Source organism: Thamnophis elegans, chromosome 12, assembly GCF_009769535.1.
Source record: "Thamnophis elegans isolate rThaEle1 chromosome 12, rThaEle1.pri, whole genome shotgun sequence".
Lineage (NCBI taxonomy): Eukaryota > Metazoa > Chordata > Lepidosauria > Squamata > Colubridae > Thamnophis > Thamnophis elegans.
The window spans coordinates 55,736,666-55,747,251 of record NC_045552.1 but is presented as its reverse complement, the minus strand read 5'-3'; the positions used below and the strand labels follow the sequence as shown (position 1 = coordinate 55,747,251).

At 42.1% G+C, this 10,586-nt stretch overlaps 1 protein-coding gene across 1 annotated transcript; it reads right to left on the bottom strand.

Annotated features, from left to right (window-relative positions):
• Positions 1 to 2,289: 2,289 nt before the first annotated feature.
• Positions 2,290 to 9,240, bottom strand: AGTR2 (angiotensin II receptor type 2). The gene is made up of 2 exons (XM_032228163.1): positions 9,106 to 9,240; positions 2,290 to 3,671 (listed from the first exon to the last, which is right to left on the bottom strand). The coding sequence occupies exon 2, from the start codon at positions 3,576 to 3,578 to the stop codon at positions 2,472 to 2,474; it is 1,107 nt and encodes a 368-aa protein (XP_032084054.1). The 5' UTR covers positions 3,579 to 3,671; positions 9,106 to 9,240; the 3' UTR covers positions 2,290 to 2,471.
• Between the last annotated feature and the right edge of the window lie 1,346 nt (positions 9,241 to 10,586).

Sequence of the window (10,586 nt, the reverse complement as noted above, 5' to 3'; positions counted from 1 at the left end):
AATTTTGGAATCTGGATATCACATTGGAGATTTTATTTGTAATTTGGGGGCCGAGTCCCACGATCCTTTGAAGAACGATGGTTAGAAATGTAGGAGGTTGACGCAGATGGAGGGGACAGGATGGCCTCACTTTCCACAGGTGAAAACTGTGCAGGTGTCCACTACAAAAATAGCTGCAAGTTCTGTAGCATCTCAATGTTCTGGAGCTAATTTGTCCTCTGGCTAAAAGGAAGGTGGCTAATGAGATCCCTCACTCTTCAGCCCCCATGGCAAGGTTAAGCAATGGCAGCCTAAGTGGGATCGTGGCCCAAGGCCATCCCCGATTGGGCAATGCTTTGATGGAGGGTTCAGAAAACTCTCTGGACACCCGTCTGGCTGAGGATGTGTGGGAAGAGAAGACTGTGCTGCTCAGGGCCATAAATCAGAGCGAATGGGCAGCCCAAGCAGAGCCAAGGTAAGTTGTGGCTGCCGTACTGGGGGTGGGGAATTAGGGGGTGTCCGGAGGAAGGAACACAGTGTACTGAACAGCACATTCAAGGGATAAACAAGCAATTATGGCCAGCACATAAAATGTCACAAGCAAATGCAGGCTAACAAAAGAGGGCTGGCTTCCTTCTCTCTACGTTTGTCACAAACGAACAGCTTTGTGTGTGGAAGTTTGCATTTCATGGTAACTGCTGGGCGGGGTGCTGAGGATATCTATTTCAGGGGGTGAAGAGATTTTTAAAAAGAAGGAGGAGAGGAGGAGGAGAGGAGGAGGAGAAGAAGAAGAGGAGGAGAGGAGGAGGAGAAAGAGAAGAGGAGGAGGAGGAGGAGTTGGTGGTGGAGGAGGAAGAGGAGGAGGAGGAGGAAGAGAAGAAGAGGAGGAGGAGAGGAGGAGAAGGAGAAGGAGGAGTTGGTGGAGGAGGAGGAGAAGGAGAAGAAAAAGAGGAGGAGAGGAGGAGGAGGAAGAGAAGAAGAAGAGGAGGAGAGGAGGAGGAGGAGAAGGAGGAGTTGGTGGTGGTGGTGGTGGTGGAGGAGGAGGAGGAGGAGGAGGAGGAGGAGGAGGAGGAGGAGAAGGAGAAGGAGGAGTTGGTGGAGGAGGACGAGGAGAAGAAGGAGGTGGAGGAGGAGAAAGAGAAGGAGAAGAACAAGAGGAGGAGGAGGAGGAGGAAGAGGAAGAACAAGGAGGAAAGAATTAAGTTCCCGCGCCTTGCTAGACTTTATTGCCTTAATTATCCATAATGAACCAATCTGTCCTACACTGATGCAACTGGATTTGTTTTTACAAATATGCACTTCCTTGTTTGTTCATCTTCTTCAACCAATGTTTCCCAACCTTGGCCACTCTCACGAAGGGTGGACTTCAACTCCCGGAATTCCCCAGCCAGCCTGGGAGGCCACACGACTCGTCCCATTCGTTCCATGGCAAACCGGCTCCTTCCTGCCTTTCTGTCCCTCCTCCCCTCAACTGTTTTCTTCTGGAGGAACAACCTGTCTCTCACTCCATATGGCTTGGCAGAACTTCTGAAAACTGCCTGCCTTCTGCCAAGCTCACCTGGGACAACCGATCCCTTAAAGGTAGACCAGGTGACCCTTAGGCCCTTGCTGGCCCTCCAGGGACACCGCATTTAGGGATGACGGCCCAGGTGGAAGTGACTGTTGTGGCCTTCCACAGACGTGTTGGGAATGTGGAACTTTTGGGCTGGTACCAATCCGGGCACCTGGGAGGCAGAAGGATGCTGAGCACAAGGAAGACAGGAATAACATAACAATCTTTCTACTGGGAATAATCAAAGAGAAATATACAAAGAAAATTAAGTACATGTTAACACACCTGCTAACTACAGCTAGAATAGCATTTGCCCAAATGCTGGAAACAAAATAATACCCCCTCGGACGAATTAGTGATTAAAAAAAACTTTGGATTGTGCAGAGATGGACAAATTAACACTGAAATTAAAAGATAAAGAAGAGTCGGAATATTATGAAATTTGGAACAATTGGGACAAATGGCTGCAAAACAGGAATAAAATTAATTAAGCCAAAAATGATATATATAAATATATATAGAACTGTGTATAAAGGTGTGTAAATATAGAAGCGAAATATTATATACGTGTACAGGTAGGATGACATAACAATGTTGATGTAATGACTGTAAGGTGTTGTAGAAGGGGAAAAATAATTTTAAAAAATCTGCTATAAAAAAAAGAATAGGAAGGGTGTTGAAAGTTAAGTTTCTTTGCTAACTCCTTCTCTTAAGGGCCACGAAAAACAAACTTTAGTCATAGAAATAGGCTGGGTTAGTAAAGTTGCTAAGATATTTATTGACAATTCATTGCCCTCTACAAGACAGCCTTACTCAAAGCAAATGAAAACATGGTCTTCGGGGGACAGAGGAACAAGGGGAGCCGAGAGGAAAAACATGAGTCATGGAGGGGGACGTAACCACCGCTTAATTGGTGATTAGGGAAGCCACAGAGGGTGGGTCAGTGGCCTCTCCGTGCCTCCTCCTGGTTAGCCTCCTTCAAGGAGCCCGCAGTCTTGAGGGAACTGGTTTTGCTGGAGGAAAGGGTTTCCCGGCCACTGTTGAACCGGGAAAGGCTCAGCTTGAATAAATGCTGGAGTTTATCCCGGAACTGACTTCCCACAAAATAGTACAATAAGGGGTTGATGCAACTGTTTGCAAAGCCCATGGAGAGGCCGAAGGGCAGCACCGCGTCGATCACGGAGGTGAGGTGGCACCTGCTGATCACCTCCATCCAGGAGAGGGCATCCAGGAAGGTCAAGACGTGGAAGGGGAGCCAGCAGATCAAGAAGGCCACCACCACGGCGGCCACCAGCTTCAGCACCCGGTCCCTGACCCTCATGCTTTTGGAGAACCCCTGGGCCTTCTTCAGGTGGACCCTGATGCAGATGTAACACCCAAGGATGATGGCCATGGGGAGCAGGAAGCCAAGGAGGTTCTTCATTAAGGCTGTGGCAGCCGACCAGGTGGCGTAATTCTCGGAGGGGTAGGCCATGATACAAGCGTTGACACCCAGCTCGTCGATGTAGTTGACTTCACGCCAACAGAAGGTGGGCAGAGACGTCAAGGTCGCCAGTCCCCAAACGGCGAAGGTGGCGATGAAGGCCTGTTTCAAAGTCCCCTGCTGGCACTGGAAAGGATGGACAATGGCCTGGTAGCGGTTCACACTCAGGCAGGTTATGAAGAAGATGCTTGCGAACATGGTCAAGCAGAGGATGGAACCGGACAGCTTGCACATCAGGGAGCCAAAGACCCAATTGTACCCGTTGGCATAGCTGGCTGCCCAGAAGGGAAGGGTGGCGAGGGCCAGCAGGTCAGCCACTGCTAGGTTGAAGATGTAGACGTTGGCCACCGTCTTTGGGCTCCTCTGCCGACACAGGGCCGTGAGGACCATGCTGTTGCCCACAAGCCCAAGGATGAAGATGACACAGTAGAGCACGGGGATGAGCAAAAACTGGTGGCTGGAGAAGCGGAGGAGGCAGGCGTCCCTGGTGGAGACGTTGGTGGGAGCCAGCTCTTCAGGAGAGCGTTCGGTGGCGAGGGCGGTGGAGAAGTTCCTGAAATGCATCTTGGGGTCAGAGAAGATGGGGTGGCCTGCAGGACACTCTGAGGCATGGAACTTCTTCTGGCTCTGCGTGGCCAAGGCTGGATGCTGCTGTCCCTTAAAGGAAGGAGGACAACAGAACAGAAGCATGAATCGCAAGTCTTCAGCACCAAAAGTGCTTCATCAAGAGGCCACTGGACTTCCTTGTGTTTCTATATCTATCTATCTATCTATCTATCTATCTATCTATCTATCTATCTATCTATCTCTATCTATCTATCTATCTATCTATCTATCTATCTATCTTTCTACTGTATCTATCTACTCTATCTATCTATCTATCTATCTATCTATCTATCTATCTATCTATCTATCTATCTATCTACTGTATCTATCTACTGTATCTATCTATCAATCTATCCATCCATCCATATCTATATCTATCTATCTATCTATCTATCTATCTATCTATCTATCTATCTATCTATCATCTCTATCATCTATCTATCTATCTATCTATCTATCTATCTATCTATCTATCTATCTATCTATCTATCTATCTACTGTATCTATCTACTCTATCTATCTATCTATCTATCTACTGTATCTATCTACTGTATCTATCTATCAATCTATCCATCCATCCATATCTATATCTATCTATCTATCTATCTATCTATCTATCTATCTATCATCTCTATCATCTATCTATCTATCTATCTATCTATCTATCTATCTATCTATCTCTATCTATCTATCTATCTATCTATCTATCTATCTATCTATCATCTCTATCATCTATCTATCTATCTATCTATCTATCTATCTATCTATCATCTCTATCTATCTATCTATCTATCTATCTATCTATCTATCTATCTATCTATCTACTGTATCTATCTACTCTATCTATCTATCTATCTATCTACTGTATCTATCTACTGTATCTATCTATCAATCTATCCATCCATCCATATCTATATCTATCTATCTATCTATCTATCTATCTATCTATCTATCTATCTATCTATCTATCTATCATCTCTATCATCTATCTATCTATCTATCTATCTATCTCTATCTATCTATCTATCTATCTATCTATCTATCATCTCTATCATCTATCTATCTATCTATCTATCTATCTATCTATCTATCTATCTATCTATCTATCTATCTATCTATCTATCATCTCTATCATCTATCTATCTATCTCTATCTATCTCTCTTCTATCTATTTATCTATCTATCTATCATCTATCTATCTATCTATCTATCTATCTCAATCTATCTATCTATCTATCTATCTATCTATCTATCTATCTATCTATCTATCTATCATCTCTATCATCTATCTATCTATCTATCTATCTATCTATCTATCTATCTATCTATCTATCTATCTATCTATCATCTATCTCTCCATTCCATCTATCTATCTATCTATCTATCTATCTATCTATCTATCTATCTATCTATCTATCTATCTATCTATCTACTGTATCTATCTACTCTATCTATCTATCTATCTATCTATCTATCTATCTATCTACTGTATCTATCTACTGTATCTATCTATCAATCTATCCATCCATCCATATCTATATCTATCTATCTATCTATCTATCTATCTATCTATCTATCTATCTATCTATCATCTCTATCATCTATCTATCTATCTATCTATCTATCTATCTATCTATCTATCTATCATCTCTATCATCTATCTATCTATCTCTATCTATCTCTCTTCTATCTATTTATCTATCTATCTATCTATCATCTATCTATCTATCTATCTATCTATCTCAATCTATCTATCTATCTATCTATCTATCTATCTATCTATCTATCTATCTATCTATCTTTCTATCTCTATCTCTCTTCTATCTATTTATCTATCTATCTATCTATCATCTATCTATCTATATCTATCTATCTATCTATCTATCTATCTATCTATCTATCTATCTATCTATCTATCTATCTACAGTATCTATCTATCTATCCATCCATCCATCCATATCTATTTATATCTATCTATCTATCTCTATCTATCTATCTATCTATCTATCTATCTATCTATCTATCTATCTATCTTCTATCTATCTATCTATCTCTATCTAAATAAATATTTTCATTTTCATAACAAATAACCACATGTATACTATTACATAACCAACATTGTATTATATTATTAAATGTTTACATCAATTCATCTTACAAACAACTCCCCCAAAAAACAATTATTGGCTCTTCTGCTCGCCATACACATATTGTACCTTATCCATCGCTTCTTCTCCCTCTCTCCTCCCCCTCCCTACCTCCTTTCTTCCCTCTGTCGTTCTTCCCTCTCCCCTTCCCCTTCCTCTCTCCTTCTCCTCTCTCCCCTTTCCACTCCTTCTTTCTCTCCTCCTCTTCCCCACCCCTCTTCTATTCCTCTCCTTCTTCCCTTACCCCTCTCCTTTTCTCCCCACTCTTCATGTCATTTACTTGGTGTATTTCAGCCTCTGAGCCAGCTCCATTTTCTGTTGATGGTCCTTCATTAGAAGACTTTTCGCTTCTCATCCAAGAAGCTTCTTCAGCTCTGAGTGGATGAGAAGCGAAACGTCCTCCAAGCAACACAAGGAACTGCCTCTTGGAAAAGCATGGCCTGGATGACTGAGAATCTCCACGAATTCTTCAGCACGTTTCCCAGGAAAGCTTCCATTCTCCCCAAGGTCCCAGCTTTTGAACGTTCCCGTTTTAGTTCTTTTAAAAGACATTTCGGAGGGCCCCCCCCCCGGTTTGATGGAGCCCGGATCCTCCTGCCTGGTGGAGCACAGATATTCCCCGTTAGCAAACTCGAGTCAGTTTCTTTCTTTCTTTTTTTTTATTACATAGACAACAATGGGAAAAGGAGAAGAAAAAAAGGGGTGGGGAAAAAACCCCAATCATCACATACAATTGTCATTTGATTAATAAACACCACAATAAGCTAGGGTTTTTTTTAAAAAGGGGGGGGGGGAAGGAGGGGGAAGCCAAAAAGGACAAAAAGGACAAAAAAGTCCAAAAAAGAAGGGGGGGGGGGAAAGAAAAGAAACCATCATCACATGCAGCATGTCGTTTGGTTACAGTTGTTTTAACATCTACATCTTCAAATAATATTTACCGTCTCAGATATTTCATCTAATATAACTAAAGGCCTCATTTTCATTCTACAATATATATTCAGTTAACATTAGCATTGTTTCCCCCCAGAGAGTATACTTCTATTCATTGTTAACCTTGCATTTCATACCTTCAAACAGAGATCTTACTCCTTCATTTTTCAACAAAGCGTCGCTGCCTATATATACCAGTTTTCATTTGTTCCCCGATTAGAATTGCTTTATCAGCAGCAAAATATCATTATAGTAAGTTCTTAACCTCGAGTCAGTTTCTGAAGGCATGTCTTTATCTATCATCTATCTATCTATCTATCTATCTATCTACTGTATCTATCTACTGTATCTATCTATCTATCTCTCTATCTCTCTATCTATCTATCTACAGTATCTATCTATCTATCCATCCATCCATATCTATCTATCTATCTATCTATCTATCTATCTATCTATCTATCTATCTATCTATCTATCATCTCTATCATCTATCGATCTATCGATCTATCGATCTATCGATCTATCTATCTATCTATCTCTATCTATCTCTCTTCTATCTATCTATCTATCTATCTATCTATCTATCTATCTATCTCTCTATCTATCATCTATCTATCTATCTATCATCTATCTATCTATCTATCTATCTATCTATCTATCTATCTATCTACTGTATCTATCTACTGTATCTATCTATCTATCTCTCTATCTCTCTATCTATCTATCTACAGTATCTATCTATCTATCCATCCATCCATATCTATCTATCTATCTATCTATCTATCTATCTATCTATCATCTCTATCATCTATCGATCTATCGATCTATCGATCTATCTATCTATCTATCTCTATCTATCTCTCTTCTATCTATCTATCTATCTATCTATCTATCTATCTATCTATCTATCTATCTCTTTATCTATCTGTGTCTATCTATCTATCTATCTATCTATCTATCTATCTATTTATCTACAGTATCTATCTATCCGTCCATCCATATCTATCTATCTATCTATCTATCTATCTATCTATCTATCTATCTATCTATCTATCTATCTATCTATCTATCTATCTATCTATCTATCTATCTACAGTATCTATCTATCTATCCATCCATCCATATCTATTTCTATCTATCTATCTATCTATCTCTCTCTCTATCTCTCTATCTATCTATCTACAGTATCTATCTATCTATCCATCCATCCATATCTATCTATCTATCTATCTATCATCTATCTATCTAGGGAAGTAGAAGCGAGGATAGAGACAGTAAGAGTGGAAATGGATGGCAGCAAATCTCTTTGCCCTTGAAGTCCTGGATGCTCCCCAGATGTTTCAGCAGAGGTAGGAGTCTTCCTTAGCAACACACATAACCTTTAAGCTGTGCAGCCCTTTTAACGCAGGGGTCACCAACCGATGGCCCGAGGAACCACTTGTGGTCGGGGTGAAAGTTTGGGTGGCCTGCAGAAAAATGATCTGCATTTTTTATATCCCCCTAAATACTATTGATCTTTTTTTAAAAAAACAATATCGTATTAGTGGTCCGTGGGATTTAAAATTATGAATTTCGAAAGGTTGGTGACTCCTGCTTTAAAGGATGGAAACATTTGGACTTAGAAGCTGTGAAAAGCAGAGTTGTTCACTTACGGGTTGAAAAAAGGGGAGTTTGCAGAATCTGTCCTGGGGCACTTCAGAAGTCCACAATTGCCTCCTTTTCCTGTATCGGAAGAGGCTTCTTCCTAGCTCTCCGCAGAGCAGCCAGCCCCCGACTCAGAGGAAGCAAAGGGGCAGCAGCCGCAGGGGAAGGGAATGGACACCTTCTGCCTCTCTCTCTCTCTCTCTCTCTCCTCTCTCTCTCTCTGTCTCTCTCTCTCTTTCTGCAGCCAATGGGAGTCAGGGAGGCTGGAAATGGGCGGGCACTCTAGCCACCCATCCCACGCCGGCTGGCTGGGGATACTTTCCTTAACCCCTTTTATATTATAAAATTTTTATTTATTTGTTTTACGACTCCTCCTCCTTTACATATTGTAGAAAGTGTATCAGCTGGTTACAAAAGGCTTTTGTGCATCTCTTCCACCGTCATCAAATATAATTCATATTAATTCAAATATCTTAACTCAAATATTTACCATTTTAAACATCATCATACCTCCACTTTTATTTGACTATAGTTATTTAAACATCCTTAAATATACCAAGATTCAACCCATAACCACATACTGGCATTTCATTTACTTATTTGTAAAATCCTCCATTAACATTAAATCCTCATATCCCGTTTTAGCTAAACATCCATAATATTTAATACCAAAATTTTCTAATCCTCCGTGGACTTTTCTTAACCCCTTTTGCATCCCCTCATTCCCACCCCTTAAATCCCTGCCTCTGTGTTTATCTGCTTACCTGCTTCAGGAGCTGAAGTTGAGGTGAAGAAATCAGTCAAGCTGAGAAGGGACTTGGGAGGGGGACGGGTGGAGACTTGGTGGGGTTGCGGGGGAGACACATTCACTTGGGTTCCTTTGGAGAGCAGAGATCTGGGGCAACCTCTCCAAGCCCTGTTCTCTAAAAAAACAAAAACGCTTCGCAGGGAGGTGGAGTTGGCATTACCCCAAAGCCCAGCTGGGGTCCATCTTTTTTTGCTGGAATGCATGGAATTTACACTCCACCCACCCGCGAGGAAGGGAACACTGGAAAGGAACTGGCCTCCAGAGCCACAAATAGCAGCTGGAGGGGGAAACATCCCAGCTCTTTAAACCAGTGTTTCTCAACCTGGGTAACTCTTAAGATATGAGGAACGGTTGCAGGAACTGGGTATGTCCGGTTTAATGAAAAGAAGGACCAGGGGAGACAGGATAGCAGTCTTCCAATATCTCAGGGGCTGCCACAAAGAAGAGGGAGTCAAGCTATTCTCCAAAGCAACTGAGGGCAGAACGAGAAGCAATGGGTGGAAACTAATCAAGGAGAGAAGCCACTTAGAACTGAGGAGGAATTTCCTGACAGTGAGAACAATTAACCAGTGGAACAGAAGTTGCCTCCAGAGGTTGTGAATGCCCCAACACTGGAAGTCTTTAAGAAGATGTTGGATAGCCATTTGTCTGAAGTGGTGTAGGGTTTCCTGCCCAGGCAGAGGGTTGGACTAGAAGACCTCCAAGGTCCCTTCCAATTCTTCTATTTTAAGATGTGTGGACTTCAACTCCCAGAATTCCCCAGCCAGCATGGGGAATTGAATTCTGGGAATTGAAGCCCACCGAGGTTGAGAAACACTGCTCCAGGCCAACCTGGGGATACTTTTAGGCTAGGCCTTTGGCAGTGACGTGCGGTGAGGTTTATGGCTGGTGAGGCACTGACACAGTGATGGGTTTCGAATTTTTTTAGACTTGTGGACTTCAACTCCCAGAATGCCACAGCCAAGCATGCTCAGTTCTGATTTAAAGCAACAGCATTTGTTTTTCTCCTTTGCGAAATAAGTTTCCTTCATTCTTTTTCTTCTCCCTCCCCCTCCTTCCTCTCTACCTCCCCTCTCTCTCAAACAAACACAAACTCAGAAGTTGTTAGTGCATTAAGAGTTGCCTCACCTGCTTAACTCTGTTTGAGTGATCATAAAACCCCTACAGTCAGACTAGATGAGGCACGTCGTTCTCCTGCCTCCTCCTGTAGAGGGCGCTTTTTTAAAACAGTTAAGCACTAAGCAGAGTCATCCACGGTGACTCTGGCAGCAACTAGCTCAGCCTGACCTCAGCTCTTGCCTTTTTCCTTTTACATTTTTTCTTTCTTTTCATGATGACAGTGGTGAGGCTCTGCCTCCCTTGCCTCCCCTGACTGCACATCCCTGCCCTTTGGGATAGCAGCATCTCTTCCACTCTGGCGCTCTCTGATCACCGACG